The following is a 19,712-nucleotide window of genomic DNA, read 5'->3' as shown; positions in this document are numbered from 1 at the left end:
CCTAAAGGCAGTTTACATGTACATTGTACCAATTGTATGAAACAAACAAAAATGTCAATTTGATTCCTAAGGCCACACAAATTTAATTTGTTGGTTCACGGATTCGCCCGCTTCATTTTTTCTGATTTGCAAAAAAAACATTTCAGCCTCTGAATCAACTCCAAAATGCTCATATTTTCGTCGCAACAGCTAAAGGAGGTCCATTCTCTAACTTCAGAGTTGTTACAGTTTTTCCAGCTACATGTATAAATGCAGTGGTTTGATTAAAGATTTGAAATTTAATGTTTGAATTTACAAACTATCTTGGTATGTTGACTTCATGGCTCCTATCATGATCATTTGGGGCTATCAAAGGATGCCTTGTACCCTTTTTTTTTTTGCCCTGTTGCCTCCTTATTTTTCTTAAAAAATTTGAGAACCAACAAATCAAATTGATGTGGCCTAATCAGGGCTCGAAATACTGGGTGCATGTGCACCTTAGTGCACCCAAAAGTGGAGTTGTGCACCTAATTTTTTTGTGTGGGTGCACTGGTGCACCCAAATATTTTTGTAGGAATTTTTAACATTAGAAAATGTATAAAAGCATACCGGATATTCTTGGCATCTAAGTGTCAGAAAAATAATAAAATCTTGATTGTAGTTCTTGTTTAAGATTTTGAAGTTAGCTCTCATTTTAGATTCAATCTCAGAAGAGGAGCCGAAAGACCTGCAGTTAGGTTTTGTTTCATATGGTGCACCCCAAAATTTTTTTGTGCACCTAATTTTTTAGGTGTGGGTGCACCAGTGCACCTATTCCCAAAAATGAATTTCGAGCCCTGCTAAGGCCACACCAATTTAATTTGTTGGTTCTCGGATTTTTTCAGAAAAAATATGAAGCGACAGGGCGAAAAAAAATAAAAATAAAAACAGGTCTAGGCATCCTATTATAGGCTTAAATGCAACAAAATGAGCCATGAAGTCAACACAAAAGGCTGGCTTAAAATTTAAACATTGAATTTTGAACTTTTAATCAAACCACTGCAATGATAGATGGGAAAACTGTAACAACTAGGAAGAAAAGGACTTTCCTCAACTGTTGGGGGCAAAACATGAGCATTTTTCAGTTGATTCAGGACCAGAATCAAATTTTTTTTTTGCATCATCATCGGTCGACCGTATAGGTCGGGGTTATACCGCCCATTACGAGGTGGCATACCCTTTCGTTAGCTTTATACAAGACGGGGTTCGCCACGCCTCCGTCCGGGTGATGATGTAATCACCATGTGTGGTGATGTAATCACCATGTGGCTGATACGGAACAGACGTTCGCCAGGCCTCCGTCCGGGTGATTTGAAGTGAATCACCAACTCCATACAGTAGTGTTTGTACCATCGCACACCGGGGCATGCCCCTACTCTTTTTCGAAAGGTGTGGTGGGATCTTTAACGTGCGTGGGGTGTGGCTCTCCCCAAACACGGGACCGCCATTTAACGTCCTATCCGAGGGACGTCCCTAGCCGAAGCTAGGTACTCATTTCCACCTGAGTGAAGTGATGAAAGTCGTGTAAAGTGCCTTTCCCAAGGGCACAAGATCGGTGACACGGGTGGGGTTCGAACCCACGACCTCTGGGGTGTGAGCCGAACGCGCTACCGATTGCGCCACACGACCCCACGTTTTTGTCTGATTTTTTTTGCAAATCAGACAAAAACGAAGAGGCGAATCCGAGAACCAACAAATTAAATTGGTGTGGCCTAATGCAAGTTTTACTGACCTGTCTGTGTATCCTTGTGGTACACCTTGAGGTCCATGACTCCTGGTAGGTTGTCCATCAGTGTCTGCCTGTCCGAGCCGTCATACTTCATAGCGCTGTACACGGCCTGAGCTGACCAGTCATCCCAGTAGATCCTGTCCTGTAGGCCCAGACATAACACAACATCAGATAGGATTCATAGTCATACAACTTTGTACAAAAGGCTACTGTTTTACAGTATGTATACCATATATCAGTGGTCGAAATACCCCTCTGTGTGCAACTTGGTGCAAGTAAATTTGGTGTCGTGCAACTAATTTTTTGCCAGTATGCACTGGTGCAACTTTGCTTTATCCGCTGTTACAACTTGTAGAAATACCAAACAAAACCAGACTCCATGAAGTTTTCTTCATTTTTTGTAATTAATAGAAGGTTACTATCTATGCAAATATTGGATGCTATTAAAGTTACTACAATAGTACATGTACTCTTGGTTGTGCAACTATTATTTTTTTTGGGGGGGGTGCAACTATTTTTCTTCTGGTGCAAGTATTTTTTTTTTTCATATTTTGACCCCTGATGTAGAAATAGAGACCTCAGTGCTATTTAAAAACACTGCTTTTCAGGAATGCCCTGTGACAACAAGTTACAAACGAAAACAATGAAACCAACACATTAATATTAAACAATACAGAAAGTTACAAAACAACCCAGCGTCAAAACAAAATCGTTAACCGTAAATCAATGTCGTTAAGCCAGGCCAAGGTCAGTGGTTCAAACCTTACAGTCTGGTCTCAGGTTTGACATCATAAAGAGGTGACAATCACCTGTTATGTCAATCTTACCACTGTGACAAATGTGGTAAATCTTCATTAAAAAAAAAAAAATCTACGGTAACCTTGAACACAGCAATGGCGTACGGATGGGGCACGTCATGACTGATCAGCACCCGTCTGTTCCGCCCGTCCAGGTCCGCCACTTCGATACGATCGTGGTACGCCTCCGTCCAGTAGATCATGCGGCCGCTGTAATCCACGGCCAGCCCGTTCGGCCAGCGGATGTCCGAGGTGATGATGTTGTTGCGGTTCTTGGCGTCCATGTCGGCACGGACAATCTTAGCGTTGTCGCCCCAGTCTGTCCAGTACATGTAGCTAGAAAGCAATTCATTCTTTTTTATTAAACTATAACTATTAGCCAAAGAGCAGCCTTAAGCTTAGAGGGCCCCAAATGAGTACCCTTAGCACTGCATGTACAAGAATAGTGTAAAATGTCTTAATGTTGGCAACTGTTGCTTTTTTGAACCTTGATGTTAAACCTATAGGACCTGGTACAATGCAAGGGTTATTTGCATTAATTGATTATTTAAAAGAAAATGGAGTTTGTGCCATGTTTGGGGTGTCCAGGTCGCAAAAGAAGCCCTGTGTTTGCATGCCATCATCAGCTTGTGAGAGAGGTCAAAGGGCAATCGTACCTGTTCGGCTCAGGTTTTGGATGCCTTTAGCAGTACAGGATTTTTTGATATGAACAAAATGGACAGTTTAGAGGCCGAGTGACCCTATGAATATGTGCTTTTGATGTGGTTTCACTCAGGCAGGTGACTTTTCACACCTATACATGTTTCCATGCATTTGAATGGGACAGTCCATGAGTCTCATCCTTGCACTTGCTAACCCAAAGCAGATACAAAACAGATAGCTCCCAGGATAAAATGTCAATGCGCCTTTTCCCCAAAACGAGCCCCGTCATAGAAACACCAATATTTGCACAAACTTGCTTCTTTTCTTAGGCCACACCAATTTAATTTCTTGGTTAACGGATTAGTCCGCTTCATTTTTTTCTGATTTGCAAATAAAAATAAAAATTCAGAATCAACTGCAAGATGCTCATATTTTGCCCTGAACAGTTGAAAACAGTCCTTTTCTTGCTACTTGTTACAGTCATCCCATATTTCAATGCAATGGTAACATTAAAAGTTCAAAATTCATTGTTAACATTTTGAACCAGTCTGGTGTGTTGACTTCATGTCTCCTATTGTAACCATTTTGGGCAATAATAGGATGCCTAGGCCTGTTTTTATTTTTATTTTTGTTCGCCCGCCCGCTCCATTATTTTTCTACAAAAATCCGTTAACCGAGAAATTAAATTGGTGTGACCTAAACTTGCTTCTTTTCTTACCCCTCTTGAGGGCACAACACCAGCGCCCTTGGGTTGTCCAGAGAGGCGTTAGTGAGGACTCGTCTCATGGTGCCGTCCAGCCTGGACATCTCGATTTTCTTCATGCCGGCGTCAACCCAGTACAGGTTCCCGCTCATCCAGTCGATGGCCAGGCCCTCCACCGTCTCGATCCGCCCCTGGACGATCGTCTCCTGCACGGTGCTGCCATTCAGACACAGCCTCTGCAGGGGGACATGTCCATCACAATTAATGGATTTAGCGGTTTGACCAATCATGGCACAGCAATTAGCAATTCAACCAATGAGATAGTGGATGCATGTCAAATGTCTGGACGGTCGTCTCCATTCAGACACAGCCTCTGCAGTGAGACACAGATATCCTGAACTGTCCATCACAATTAATTAGCGGTTTGACCAATTACAGCACAGCAATTAGCAATTCAACCAATGAGAGAGTGGCTGCATTTCAAATGTTTGGACGATCGTCTCCTGTACTGCACTGCCATTCAGACACAGCGTTTGCAGTGGGACATAGATATCCTGAACTGTCCATCACAATTACTGGCCTAACGGTTTGACCAATCATGACACAGCAATTAGAAACTCAACCAGTAGTCTCAATTATTTTGATATTGCTTTACAAACATGCGCTGCGCAAGTTGTACAAGCGAAATTATGTAAAAAGTTGGCTAGATTTAAATTCATTGCAGCATAGTCTACCGGAAAATAGCACTCCCTTCTGGACTTTAGTACTCCTTTAAGGTGTTAGCTTTTGTCATCTCGTACACTTTGTTTGTAACATCACACCTACTGTAAATCACCTTATGTTAGCAGTAGCAAAAGTCTGAGAGCAATGGACATGTTCACAGAACTATCATGTATAATGTATATGTTCGGGATGGTGGCAGGTGCAGCAAAAAGAAAGTCAGCAAATTCTTTCATCATGGTAATGATAAATTGACATACAAAAGTGACAGCAAAAAAATTGTGATTCACAGTATCTCGATCAAAACTTGATGACCTCTGACCTGAATGATGTCAATGTTCATGTCTGCCCAGTACACACAGTTGTTGACGTAGTCGTAGTCCATGGCGATGGCGCCGCGCAGGTTCTGTAGCGGCAGCGACTCGTGGTGACCGTTGGTCAGCAGGTACTGGATAATCTCCGTCCGACGCGCTACCAGGAGAAACTCTGGTTGCTCTGTAGGATGAAGGAACATTCAAACGATATTAAAGGCATCCAGCCGAGCAATCTTAAAACAAAAACATATTCTGGATGCGGAAATCTGATATTTGAAGCCATGTCTACATGTCCACATCATCATTATCAAATTTTATACTTTTGCATTTGAGGTAGTAATAGTTCACCAGTTGGATCATGTGGCGTAATGGTTGGCAAATGGGTGTTTGGCAGGACCTGTACAAAGTCCTAGGTTCGAATCCACCAACATTCTGTACCCTTGGAAAAAGGCACTTTACACACCATTTCTCACCTCACTCAGGTTTAAATAAGTACCTAGCTTTGGTTAGGGACGCCCCTCGAATTAAATAGAGGTCCCATGTATGGGGAGAGCCATACCCCGCTCATGTTAAGGAACCGACCATATACATGTACCATTCAAAAAAGAGTAGGGGCATGCCCCAGTGTGCGATGGTCCAAATACCACTATCTATCTAGTGATTCACTACAGACTTCAGGAAGAACGGTGTAAAATTTACACTAACAAAAATCCTAATAAAACAAACAAATCAACAAACCTCCCACAGGACAGGAGACTAAGTCAGGTGCATAACGGATCTCGTCTCCACCTGAACAGGTGTCACCTGCAACCCGACGGTACCTGCATGGGCAGAACAAGGTAAGGAGACATGAATACGCATCCAAATTACTGTAACTGTTATGACATTAAGCTAAGCAAATAACATGAGTATTCTTATAATAATTATAGTAAATCTTCATGGTGGTCTTATTTTCACAGTTTTATGTTGTTTCTGCAAAATCAACAGCAAATATGTGTAATTTACATGACATGTATATTTACTGAATGTCTTAAACAGTTGTGTCAACTACATGTATGAGCAAAGTTTAACATAAAACAAAGCAAAAACCTCCTTTCCTGCCTAAGAGAATGAAACACAAAGTCCCCACGAAAATAAACGACTTATTAACAAACATTACACAGCAATGATATTGGAATATTACCATGAAAGTTCATCTGTGTTGGTAACTACTATGTTTAGAGTTAAAAGTTTAGATCAAACACAAAGAGTTCTCTCACCTAGAGCTTATGACCAGTCACTCTGGTCTTCCTCAGTAGACTGACCCAGTGAAGCTTGTCACATGACTTCTTTGAAGTGTGACATCATCACTGGGTCAAAGGTATCTGGTAGACGATGTTGAGAGGGGTGAAGGAGGCTATATAAATCAGGGCCCATCACCCTTCAATGAACCGCGACGGGGGCGACATAGTCCACCAGATGACCCAGTGTTGACGTCACACTTGAAAGAAGCCACGTGACAAGCCTCACTGGGTCAGTCTACTGAGGACGACCAGAGTGACTGGTAGAAAGCTCTAGGTGAGAGAACTCTGTTGGATCTAGATTTTTAACTCTAAACATATTGGAATATTAATAAATGATTGAATGTTCAATTACCCCTTGGTTCTTTTGTAGAAGGTTCCCTCAGGACAGGGTGAGGGGATACGGTGTGGGTCTATCCCGCTGTCAGGGTCCAACACACAGCGCTGCAGCCAGAAGTGCTGCTGACGAAATCCCAGATCACTACAGGGGCAAGAACACAAGCATTAAAACACATCCTTATATGTGTATATCTTTTATATGGTAGAGGGGATTCATTCCTCAAGTTAACCGACATCTCGCACACGCAGTCGTCCCTCAGTACAGGCCTCGAAATTAACTTTTCTTCCTATTGTCCCAGCACTGTCCCAATAATGAATTTCAATGGTCCCGAAGTGAGGATGAACTGTCTCAACCTGTTTTTTGGGAAGTATGTATGACTTCAACTTGAAGTCAACTTTATTTTCCTTAATGTTCACTCTCATGCGCACTATAATTGTAGAGTAGACAGGAAATTCCGGGACTTTTACGAATCCAAAAGCTGAAACGTGTGCCTGATAAACAAAAGAAAGGCTGACATTCTAAAGCTGCTTAAATGTCCCAGAAATGTCCCAAACTGTCTTTTCAGTTGTCCCAGCCTACATTTTAGTGGTCAGTGGCCACTGGACCACCTTTAATGTCGAGCCCTGTCAGTAAGACATCTAGAGCCGCATAAAATGTTTATTCAGCTTGTCATGCAAACGACCGGTTTCACCTGTGTGGCTTCTTTGGGGTTTGGTGTGACACTGGCGAAACCGGTCGTGTGACAGGCTGAATAAAGTTTCTGAACGGGAACTATGCGGCTCCAGATGTCTTACTGAGGGACGACTGCGCGTGCAAGATGTCGGTTAGCTGAGGAATGAATCCCCTCGAATTTATACTACACCCTTATATCTCTTCTACAAAGGATTTCTGAACCTGACGTTTTAGTTTGTATCTACATGCAGTTTTGGTACGCCATGCAAATGTCGTCAATGCAGTGTAAGTGAGTTCACAGTTCCAACTGTGCATTCGAGTCGGCATGATGCACTGTGTATGTCCAAGTTGCAGGCCCCTAACTTACCACAGCTACAGTACTGTCAGTCAGTCTCAAAAGCAGGAGTATACAGTGCAATTTTACAGAATACAGTACAATTTTACGGAATACAGTTTACAATTTTACGGAATACAGTACAATTTTACGGAATACAGTACAATTTTACGGAATACAGTGCAATCGTATTCAAATTAGTCTTACAGTGCAATTTTACTAGTAAGACAGTAAGTAAAATTGCACTGTATACTATCTACTAGTAGTAAAATTGTACTGTATTCTGTAAAATTGCACAGTATACTAATACGATTGTACTGTATTCTGTAAAATTGTGACTGTATATTCTGGCACCCCTGAAAAGGCCCCTGAGACATACACAGAACAATGTGCATTTGGAACACTGCACAGTTGGAACAATGAACTCAGGCTGTTAGTATGATGGGAGCGGTACATAATACATTATGTGTTCAAGCTGACATTTCATGCATGTATTGAACTCACAATACTGATACTGACACAACAAATTAACCTTCAGCATGCTGAGGTAGCCATTTAGCACCATATTTGCATTGGTTAAGGGATTAGGAAGCAGGAGGAAGGTTAAACTACATGTACATGTACAACAGTTACTGTATCGTTATGTAGTGGAACATGCAGATAGTAATACAAATGTATGCACAGAAGCGCATGTGTACCACAATGCATACAAAATAATGGCTGAGCTGCTAATATTTCATTAAGGTACCTTCCTGAAGAGATACATGTATCAGAACCTGTCAAAGATGTCTAAAACGAGTTCTCACATCTATGGTAAAATTGCTAGCAAAACTAACAAGATCTACAGGCCTACATGTTTAAAAACCAACAGTTACTGTTCATTTGATTATTACATTGGATGACACGTCGCGGAATACCAAAATCAATAATCCAAAGGACATAAGGAAAATGTGAATGAAGAAAAATGAGCCTCCTATTATTTATTCACCATGCCAATAAAATATTACACTATGTGTTAAGTCATTTGTTCAACCTTCATGACCATCATTACTTTCTTTTGGCAAACTTTTTCTATCCACACGCTCGCATCAGTTTTAAGGTTCTAAGAGGATGTCATCCATATAATCAAATCAACATGACCTAATGTTCCTTTTACATGTATTCAGGATGATAGAACAAAGGTCCAGCCCAGTACCACAAACTTTAATTTAAAGGTAAGATTTGTGGTTAGGGCCACACCAATTTAATTTCTTGGTTAACGGATTCGCCCGCTTCATTTTTTTCTGATTTTCAAAAAAAAATTCAGAATCAACAATTACTGCAAAATGCTCATATTTTGTCCTGAACAGCCCTTTTCATCTTTTTCTTCCTAGTTGTTACAGGCATCTTTCAATGCAGTGATATCATTAAAAGTTCAAAATTCATTGTTTAAATTTTGAACCAGCCTGGTGTGTTGACTTCATGGCTCCTCTCGTACCATTTTGGGCCATAATACGATGCCTAGGCCTGTTTTTTTTTTTCGCCCGCCTGCTCCATTATTATTCTAGAAAAATCCGTTAACCGGGAAATTAAATTGGTGTGGCCTAGGAGAGAAAGTTGTGTGATTAGTTGGAGAAAAGGAACACAACAACCAGAGTGCACACCTCTACTTCAACCCAGAGTCCAAAATGTTAGTTGAGAAACTTAAATTTGAAAACAGCACTGCCACAGACTACATTTTGTAAAATTTGCATTATCTATGCTGCAATTTTGATACGTGTATACATGCTTAAACAAGGCTCGAAACGCTGCGTTCTTTTTTTTTCTATTTACTTCATGTTTACCACAAAACAAGGCTCATGGGAGCCACTCAAATGTTTTGGGTTACTGTATAGTGAGGACAGATGTTTGTTGACCTTAGACTTGAAAAGTTTAAGGTTATGCACTGTTATCTGCACCAACGTTTTGAGTGTGCACTAGTGCACAGTCATACAAATTACACATTTTTAACTTTTGCTGAACTACTTGTTTCAAATTCTTAAGTTTAGTTAATTATATTATTTATCAATATATACAATGTATGTAAAATTTCAGATTCAAATGCTGAAGAAAAGGGTTTTGCTGAGATTCCACTTTTAATAATTATATTATGTTGTGCAGCCAAGTTTAGAGTCAAATTTTGAAGTTACATGTAGGTACATTCAAATAAAACTTTATACCCTTTGCTAATCTAAATGTAGTGGTGGAATTCTAAAATTTACATCGTTTTGGGGGGAGGGGGGCTCAGGCATATATATCGGTATAGTCTCTGGTAGTGCTGTTTTCAACTGTTAAAAGTAAAAACCCACAATGGACGCCAAATGGGTTGCTCCATGTAGCCTTCGTCACTGCAAGGAGAGAAGAAAAACCCTCCTAAGAACACTACATGTACATTAAGACCTAGTTAACACTTCTGCAACTACATTCAACACAAAAATTTCAGAAACTTGAATTTGAACATCTCCGTTGTTATTTTATCAACTGCGTTGTACATGATGACCTGTTGTATTACGTATCATTGGGAAGCTTGCTTATTGCCCTTAATATGATACCCCATTTGTTATAAAAATTCATATACATGTGGGTTGGGCATCCTTGAAAATCAGCCTCAGTGGCTGAAGGGACCACCCATTTGTCCGTAAGATAAATAAAAATTAAATAATTGTACTTAATAATTAATATGTGTGGAGGTTGCCCAAAATGTGCTGACAGAAGTTTCCCTTGATCAAAATATAATTATTCATAATCTTTAATGATAAGCAATATGATTGCGTCTCATATTTAATACCATTGGACAGTTTTTAATTGTCCTAATCATACTTTCGTGCATTTACAATTTACATGTATGACTACAATAACTGACTTTTAGTTTTTTTTCATTTGTGGGAGGGTCACAAAAAAAGGATCAAACTACAAATGTACAATTAGCCAACGTTTCGATGACCGTCTGTCATCTTCTTCAGGGCAATTCTGACCAGTTTACTGTGCACTGACGCTAGATGTTACTTGGTGCATAGTGCACTAAAGGTGTTACATAGTTCATGGTGCACTTAAGCTAACGTCGGCTAGTGAAAAATAAATGGTTGTGATAAAAAGAACTTTGCTATTCAGTCGTATACCAACCTGATGAAATTATTTACGGATACGTCTAACCCTCGGAAGACGGGGAACAACAGACGATAAACCGGACAGTGAGTGAGTGAGTGAATAGATAATGTTGGCAAGGGAATTCCAGCACTTTCATTTTTAGTAAATGCAGAATATTTAGTTTTGGTACTACATGTAGTAGCAGTCATTTCTAGTGTTTGGCCTCAGAAATATTATGGTTTCTTTTAGGTAAAGGGTATTAAACAAGTTTTCCAATGATACATAATGTTTAAGTTATACAATTGATAAAGTAGAGACATTATTGGTCAAATTCAAGTTTCAGACTAAACAAACTCAATAGACAGTACAGTTATGTGCACCAGTGATAAGTGATGTTAGTCCAACCACTCAAACGGTACAATGTACTTTTTCAACACAGCACTGCAACTCAAATCAAAACCTACTGCAAACTACCATATAGTATACACAATCATGTACAATGTACAACGTCATGTATTGGTAGAACATTATTAATATCATTACACAAATGGTTTTTATTCAGTGGGAACATCGCATCAAAGTAAGAAATAAAACATTAAATCAGAGCATTGTCTTGTCCCCTCTCTTTATAGTTATCTGCCATCCACCTTCCAGCATGGCAACAGACATCTTTGCCCATTTTGACCACTGTCAGAAGACAACAAAATTTCTAACTTGTTTTTTCCAAAATCGGTCGAAAACTAATGCGTGCACTGATGTCATCCATAAAAAAATTAATTGCTGTGGCCTAATACACAAGAACGATAATCTCCTGACAATATACTACATGTTTCAAAAGTCCCACCACCTGTCTCGTTGACCTGCAATGATTACGTTCACATTTCGTTTTTCAATTTTGACGTTTTAGAATTTTCAAGCAGGTTGTGTCAAAACCAACCGAGGTCAAGGTCCCAAAGACAGCATTTGCCACACCAGCACAGCTGAATTTGGCAGGATGTGTATTAACCAATGATCAATGATTATCCCAAGAAGGCCCACAGCAGGGTTGGACAAGTTTTCAAAAATCCACTTGCCCTATTGGGCAAGTACATGGACATCTCCACTTGCCCGAACCAACTTTTCACTTGCCCAAAATAAACGACATTTTTATATGCATTTTCACTACCAGCAAGAAAACTATTTCATTTTAGAGTTATCAAAATAAGGTGGTTTGAGACTTAATATAATATCATTATGACCAAATCATGAGTAATTTTGCTCCAAACACCATAGCGGGTATACTTCGCATCCCAAAAATTTACTTTCCCAATCGGGCAAGTACAGGGGGATATTCACTTGCCCGAACAGTACTTTTACTTGCCCTGGGCAAGTGGGCAATAGGACTTGTCCAACCCTGCCCACAGTTTGTGATGATACGATGATCCTCGAACAAATGTGACCCACTCAAACTAAGAACTCAAGGTAAATTCTATCTTTTTTATTAAAGTCATTGCAGAGTGAAGATTGAACCGTTCCCCAACTCAAGAAAATTTTGACCGAATCTCTGTCTTCATCAGCTAATCTTGCAAGTGCTGTTGACACGTGACTATTTTGCGAGAGGAATAAACCTAAGGAAGCCATCTACATCCTGGCATATCTTCTCTCCAATGAGACGGGGGAGGGGGGCACTGTACTGTCTTCTGATGAACTTTGACCCAGTGCTGATGTCACACACGCACAGGCAGAAAAATCAATGTGTCTACAGTACTTGGGTCTGATAGCTGATGAAGACAATAGAGATTCTGTCGAAATCTCCAGTAACTGTTTTTGGTTGGAGAACAGTTTGATTAATATTTTCAATATCTATTCTCACGTTGTCAAGTGTCTAAAGCAGCTCAACTTCAATGTATCATTCAATTTTTGTTGTTGGGAGAAGATCACGGACAGGCCATAACAGCATTTTATCTTCCTCCCGCATATCTCTTTTGTTTATAATTATACAGTTATGTTTATCTTTGATTATATGGAAATAAACAAACCAACCATTCAAAGTCTTCGCGTGAACAGGTACAGTTCTGCGAGCGGATGGGTCTGTCGTAGTCTCGACCGTTGTAGCACTTGGCGTGAGCGATCCTTCGCTCGTACACCGTCTTCCGCCCCAGGAGACACGTACTGCCGGGCTGCTCGTCTCCCGGACTCCACGTCTTGTAGTCGTCTTCGTTACAAGGAGGTCCTGTGTATGGAGTAATTCTTGGATCAAGTAAATCTTGTCTTACCAGGCCTTGAAATTAACCTTTCTTCCTATTGTCCCAGCACTGTCCCAAAAATATATTTCATTGTCCCGAAGTGAGGATGAACTGTCCCAACCTGTTTTTTGGGAAGTATTGTATGACTTCTACTTGAAGTCAACTTTATTTTCCTTATGTTCACTCCCAGGCGCACTATAATTGCAGTTTATACAGGAAATTCAGGGGGACTTTTCTGGATCCAAAAGCCGGGACGTGTGCCTGATGAACAAAAGAAGTGCTGACATTCTGATGTTGTCGTTGATTATTTTTCTATTGTCCCAAAAATGTCTTTTTAGTTGTCCTAGCCTAAATTTTACTGGTCAGTGGCCACTGGACCACCTTTACTCTCATCTGCCGAATAAACATACGGGTACGTTTATTTTTTTGGGCCCGAACATCCACCCAGTACGTTCTTATTTTGCACAGTACGTTTATTAATTTTTTGAAAACCAATAATTTTTTTCAACTTCGTGTGAAAAAAATGACAAATCATCGATGTGAAGACGTTTATAAACGCGTATTGTAGCGAGAAAATCACCGCGTGCATAAATTCGTCTGAATGTTTTATTGTCATGGGTGGTGCTTATCAAAATACGAAATATTAAATGCTCTTTTTTTTGTCTATTTAAATTCCTAATTGCAAATAAAGATTTGTGCATATATCAGTAAGGGCGCATTTTAGTACAAGAGACACAGGTTACCCGTCAATTTTGGTAATTTTCCGGGGGGTACGTTTATTCCGGGGGTATGTTTATTTGATTTTTGAAGATTTGTCCGGGGGGTACGTTTATTCCGGGGGGTATGTTTATTCGGCAGATGAGAGTAATTTCGAGCCCTTCACTCACCTAGAATGCTGGTGAGGTTGACCTGGACCACCAGCCAGCTGTGGCGCTGGGGGTTGGAACCGAAGACGGAGAAGACTCCCGTGGTCTCGCCCGGCTCCGTCATCACGCCGTACACGCGGATCTTAGTGTCCGAGAACGCGTAGGTCGTCCAGCTCTCACCCTCATTCCAGCTGTACCTGTGGTGTGATTCAAACGATGGATTAGGTCACACCAATTTAATTTGTTGGTTCTCAGATCGGCCTCTTCATTTTTATCTGATTTGCAAAAAAAATAATTCTGGTTCTGAATCAACTCAAAAATGCTGATATTTTGCCCCCAACTCTTGAGGAAAGTCCTTTTCTTGCTAGTGCTAGTACTAGTAGTTGCTAAGTTTTTCCATAAAAGTTCAAAATTCATTGTTTAAAATGTTACATAATGTTACATAATCTTACATAATGCCCCTTTAAAGGAATCCAGTGCAGCTTTCAAGGCCTGCAAACCCGATTTTTCAAAGCCAATATTCTAGCCATTTATCTACTGAGTTGAGACCACACTATCCCTCATGGAGCAAAAATACCCAAATTTCTGAAGAAAAATGGTTACTGGAAGGGCCCTGGGCTGATTTTTAGGGTACCACCCAGAAAATAAAGGACTCATCTTGGGGCTTGCTTCTGCAGTTCTAAGAACCCATTGGCAAGGTCGAAATACTTATTGAAATGTCCTAATGTGAACTTAAGCAGTATGTGTCAATATCATTGAAGATTGCCATAATCTGAATGTTCCCAGTTTTGCTGCTCTGAAATCGCATTGACAGACCTAAGAGTAAGAAAGCAAAAATTGATTGCCTTAAGAAAGCACAAGTAACCTACTCAATGGTGTTGGTTTCCTCGAACTGTTTGACAGCTGCCACCAGCCCACCGTGGTCGCCAAACGCGAAGAAGTATTTCCCCCTCAGCACCATCTCCCAGCTAACCCCGGCACTGCTGGAGAAGAACACATCCGAGTCGCTCTTGATGCTGTCCCCCAGAGAACCTGTTAGTAAACAAGGGTTAAACCACAGTGTTACGACAAGAATATTTCAACAATTTTTAAAGATTGCATTTAGAAGACAAATGTTAGGACACAAATTGAATGAGGTGACACAGTGTAACAAGCAAGAAGTCTTTTATTCATCATCAAAACAGGTGGAACAGCAGTTGTCGTCCTGTCCTGTTTTCGCCTTACGGGTTTCACGTCAATCTAACGATTTGCGGCACTGTCGTGACTCTTTGGTCATAGTTACAGGAAGCGGAATTTCTTGTTTTTTTTTCTAGGAACAGGCCAAAATCGATGCGCGCGTGGACGTCATCCATAAAATTTACTTGGTGTGGCCTAATATTATTGTTTTTTAAACCTTTTTCATAGCATCATTAATATAAGACTAATTACATGTATGTTTACCGAAGGAAAACATATTGTTTTTGCTCAGTCTTCTCTTCTCCAAACACAAAAGGTCAATGACCTGAACCAGACGTCTGTAACCATGGTAACTGGTTGGGTTACATCATGTTGCAATTTTATAGTAGGAAGGATTTAGACTCCTGTCACCATATACATGTGTAAATGTACAATTCATGTGTATGTGAGTGTGTTTGAGTAAGAATTGACAGATCAGACCATATGCAAAGGTAAACATTATGCATTACTGCTTTGCAAATGTTACCTTAAGTTTCTAGTTAACCATTGCAATTTAGTACTTATTAGTAACTGTTTTTTAAACCTTTTTCATTGCATCATGCAACTAATAATAATTATTTTTTCCAACCATTTTAGACCATCACAAGTGATTGTTTTTTTAATTTCAAGTTTTTAAACCATGCATTCAAGTAAATGTTTTAGAAACACTTTAAACTGATATGGGTGAATTTTTTTTCAAAACTTAAAACCATCACAATTGAATGTTTTCTAAAAGTTTTTCTAAAAGTTTTTCTAAAAGTTTTCCAACCATTCACAAATAAAAATTTTTGAACTATCAAAACCATTCACAAGTATTCAAATGCTTTTAAACTGTTTTAAACCATCACAAGTGGCTGTTCTTTCAGCCATTGCAAACCATCACTAAACATTTTCAGGAGGAAAAACTGTTACAGTACTGTAACTGTAAAATTAATTCATTTTTACAGCATTTTTAAGTTCACTGCTGACTTTCAATTCTAAAGTACTGTAGGAAAAAACACATTTGCAGCATCATAATTTCACGCTGCAAATTTTAATTAAAACCACCGCAGAATTCCATTATTTACCTGTGGGGTCGTGTGGCGCAACGGCAGCGTGCGCGACTCGGAGTCAAGTCTAGAGGTCCTGGGTTCGAGTCCTGACATGCCACCAATCTTGTGCCCTTGGGAAAGGCACTTTACACGACTTTCCCCACTAGACTCAAGTGAAAATAAGTATTGTCTGTCCAGTATTCGTTTCTATGTGCGGGACACAACACCAGCAACAGCTGCCTCTGTTCCGCGTGTATTGCACTGTTGCAATTGCAATAAATCAAATCAAAAATTTACCTGATGCCATGATGAGGCCAGGTGCAGATTCCTTAGACAGTATGGGGACAGTTCTGTAGCCTGGAGCCAGCTGGTGGTACTTCTGAGACAGGTGCAGGGTACAGTTCTTTCCCTGGAAAAGTTACACAGGTGTCTTGATTAATGTCCCTTCTCATTTGTTTTACAAGTGGTTTGAACATGTCTATTTCTCGTGCAAAAGCTGTGTAAACCGCATGCACTAGTAAGCTTAAGCGGCAATCACGTGTGCCTAGGGCATGTATCCTATCTATATTAACACGTAACAACACAAAAATCTACACAATGTCACATGTTTTACATAAGAAATGCCCGTCAATATTTTAAGAATAACTGCTCAGCTTTGGCACACTTTTGAAATCTGAAATATATTGATAAGAAATGCATAGTTTTTAATCGCGTGTTGCACAACTAGGCTAAGTACTAGTACTGCTAATTAAAAGTAATTACTAACTGTAACTTACAGTAACTACTACTACTGCTAGTACTACTACAGCTATTACACTACTACTAGACTAAGTACAAGTACTACTACTACTACTAGTAACTATAGTATGAGACTACTTCTACTACCACAGTGACTACTACTGTAACAGTAACTACTACTACTAGTAACTACAGTATGAGACTACTACTACTACTACCACTAGTAACTACAGTTACGGTATGAGACTACTACTACTACTACTAGTAACTATTACAGTATATATAATAGTATGAGACTACTTCTACTACAACAGTGACTACTACTACTACTACTACTAGTAACTACAGTATGAGACTACTACCACTAGTAACTACAGTATGAGACTACTACTACTACATGACTTGTACTACTACTACTAGTAACTACAGTATGAGACTACTACTACTACTACTACTACTAGTAACTACAGTATGAGACTACATGTACTACTACTTCTTTTACTACTACAGACTGACTGTACTTACAGGGGTACAGTCAGTTGGTCGACCCTCTGTGTCTTGCAGCGGTGCGGTGATGTTATCCCACATCCCTCCCTTGTCGAACGTGATAACGGACTTCATGTTCCGGGATAGCATCTGAGTGGAGTTGAGGACCGTGGCGACGTATATCCCCCGCATACCGCCCACCTTGTGGATATCCGCAAACGGTTCATCCACGTAGTATCTGCAGGTTTCAAAATAACTGTTAGGCCACACCAATCTAATTTCTTGGTTAACGGATTTTTCTAGAAAAATAATGGAGTGGACGGGCAAAAAAAAATGAAAATAAAAACAGGCCTACGCATCCTATTATGGTCCAAAATGGTACGATAGGAGCCATGAAGTCAACACACCAGGCAGGTTCAAGATTTAAACAATGAATTTTGAACATTTTAATGATACCATTGCATTGAAAGATGGAATAACTGTAACAACTAGGAAGAAAAGGACTGTTTTCAACTGTTCATGGCAAAATATGAGCATTTTGCAGTTGATTTTGAATTTTTTTTATGGGACTGTCCCACCCTGGACCGTACACATAAAATTTGTCGAGTGCAGATCTAATAATTTTCCAAGTTACCATGTTGGTTAATATGCAGAATTCAAGCATTTGGAGTCTCGCATTTTGAGAAATACAGAAAAAAGCATTTTGAATCCTGGAGAGATTTACCCAGTGTACAAAAAACTTTTTTGAACCAGGTTGCCCAGTGGGGAACCTGCGGCAAAAATTAGGTTGCTCATCAGAATTTTAGGTTGCCCACCTATAAGTTACTACTTTTCTCAAATTATATAAGCCTTTGACAATATTTCTAACAGCCTTTAGTTAACTGATACTAGTAATAGCTATTAACACCTAAAATTAAAAAGCATCTGCCGGATACAGTGGTGCAAGCCAAGTGGGCATGATTTTTTTTTTTGGCGGGGGGGCATTCTTAAAATTCAGGTAGCTTACTGGGCTACCTATGTTCAAAAATACTGTAAATGCATTTTTGTTCGTCAGGGATTTAAGCGGTTTTCGCGAAGAGCCTTGCTTCGTGAAGTCATGTCCCTCGCGAACTGTTTACCGTATCGCTACACTCCCGTCTTCCAGGTTTCCATGTAACGTTACGTTACTACTACCCATATAGCCAAGTATAACTATCTGTATTGTCTCAGCAGAAATAGACACAAATAAAAGTAGACCTGTCCAGTTCTTCAAGAAATAGAATATTTCTGCGCTATTGTTGAGTATCAGAATTATTTATACTGATAAAAATTATTTTATGAGACACCGAATCCAGTGTCAGGCCATGTCAACTGCGTACAAGAAATCTCAGCGTGCACGTCGCGGGTTGCCCCAAGTAAAATTTGGTTGCCCGGGGCATCTGGACAACCAGGTATTTTGCACGCTGTTACCTGAGAAGAGACTCAGATCCCGTGGTCTCAGGGTTGAAGTACAGGATGTTCTCCAGTGACAGAGAGAAGTCCACACCGTGTACTCCTGAGATGTACAGGTTAGTCAGGGTGTGGTTGTGATTCACACACACAAACACCTGGTGCTCCGAGGCATCGGGGATGTAAAACTCCTGCAACATAAAGACAAATATAGATGATAGGCGACAATTCTCCGTAAAGTATCAAATTCATCATCATCATCATCTTTGCCGCTTTCAGTCATCTGAAAATTACATGCTGATTAAACAAAGGGAACCCTGTGTTCTAGCTGTGAACAGGAAAAACCAACTGACCACAATACTCCTGCAGGAGGGATACCTCCTTCAAGGAGAAAAAAAAATGAATATTTTTGTTTGTTTAAAGTTATAACTTTTCTTCTAGCACAATGGATTGTTCTCACCTACAGTACAGGCCACGAAATACGCATCAAGTTCTGCGGGACGTACCGCGATATTCCGCAGGACGTCCCGCAATATTCCGCAGGACGTCCCGCAATATCCCGCATGACGTTCCGCAATCTTACGCAGGGCGTTCCGCAATCTTACGCACGGCGTTCCGCAATCTTACGCACGGCGTTCTGCGGTATTTCGCAGGGCGTACCGCGGTATTCCGCACGACGTCCCGCAGTGCACCTGAGAGCACTTACGCAGAACTTTGCGAAAGTTCCGCAGAACACCTCTCCGTAAGGCCGCGTTTCCGCAGAAATACGTCCTTTTCATATGCAGGCCACCCGCGCCGTGGGCGGAGAAAGATCACACCCGGTTTGTTTACATTTTCTATAGCGCGGAGTGAAAATGTTCATGAGATCTGCCGATATTTTTTACCCAACAGTGAAGATCGTAAATTCCTGAGCTAGAATGTGGTTTAATAGATTGAGTTAAGATTTCTACCTCTCTGAAACGTGCATGTACACAAATATATTTATCGAAAACATGATCGCTGTGGTCTGAATTGTTACAGGGTTCTAATTAGCGGGAGCTTTGTTTCTTGATCTTGTGTTTCTTGTTTT

The 19,712-nt window shown here is 40.3% G+C and overlaps 1 protein-coding gene across 2 annotated transcripts in view; it reads right to left on the bottom strand.

Moving 5' to 3' along the window:
- Window positions 1–19,712, bottom strand: part of LOC109467145 (sortilin-related receptor-like) — a 70,785-nt gene that overhangs the window by 31,425 nt on the left and 19,648 nt on the right. Inside the window, exons 7-19 of one of the 2 annotated variants that reach the window (XM_019765077.1) lie at window positions 18,665–18,834; window positions 17,255–17,453; window positions 16,289–16,400; window positions 14,615–14,777; window positions 13,767–13,942; window positions 12,677–12,866; window positions 9,877–9,915; window positions 6,559–6,684; window positions 5,662–5,744; window positions 4,932–5,104; window positions 3,905–4,125; window positions 2,628–2,880; window positions 1,751–1,889 (exon numbers count right to left, since the gene is read on the bottom strand). In XM_019765077.1, coding sequence (XP_019620636.1) covers window positions 1,751–1,889; window positions 2,628–2,880; window positions 3,905–4,125; window positions 4,932–5,104; window positions 5,662–5,744; window positions 6,559–6,684; window positions 9,877–9,915; window positions 12,677–12,866; window positions 13,767–13,942; window positions 14,615–14,777; window positions 16,289–16,400; window positions 17,255–17,453; window positions 18,665–18,834 — 2,044 coding nt within the window. The remainder of the gene's footprint in view (window positions 1–1,750; window positions 1,890–2,627; window positions 2,881–3,904; window positions 4,126–4,931; window positions 5,105–5,661; window positions 5,745–6,558; window positions 6,685–9,876; window positions 9,916–12,676; window positions 12,867–13,766; window positions 13,943–14,614; window positions 14,778–16,288; window positions 16,401–17,254; window positions 17,454–18,664; window positions 18,835–19,712) is intronic. The other variant, XM_019765078.1, reaches the window with a different exon arrangement.

This window comes from Branchiostoma belcheri, unplaced genomic scaffold, assembly GCF_001625305.1.
Source record: "Branchiostoma belcheri isolate BF01 breed outbred unplaced genomic scaffold, Haploidv18h27 scaffold176, whole genome shotgun sequence".
NCBI classification, from domain to species: Eukaryota; Metazoa; Chordata; class Leptocardii; order Amphioxiformes; family Branchiostomatidae; genus Branchiostoma; species Branchiostoma belcheri.
The sequence above is the reverse complement of the archived record's forward strand: the minus strand, read 5'-3'. Positions and strand labels throughout refer to the sequence as shown.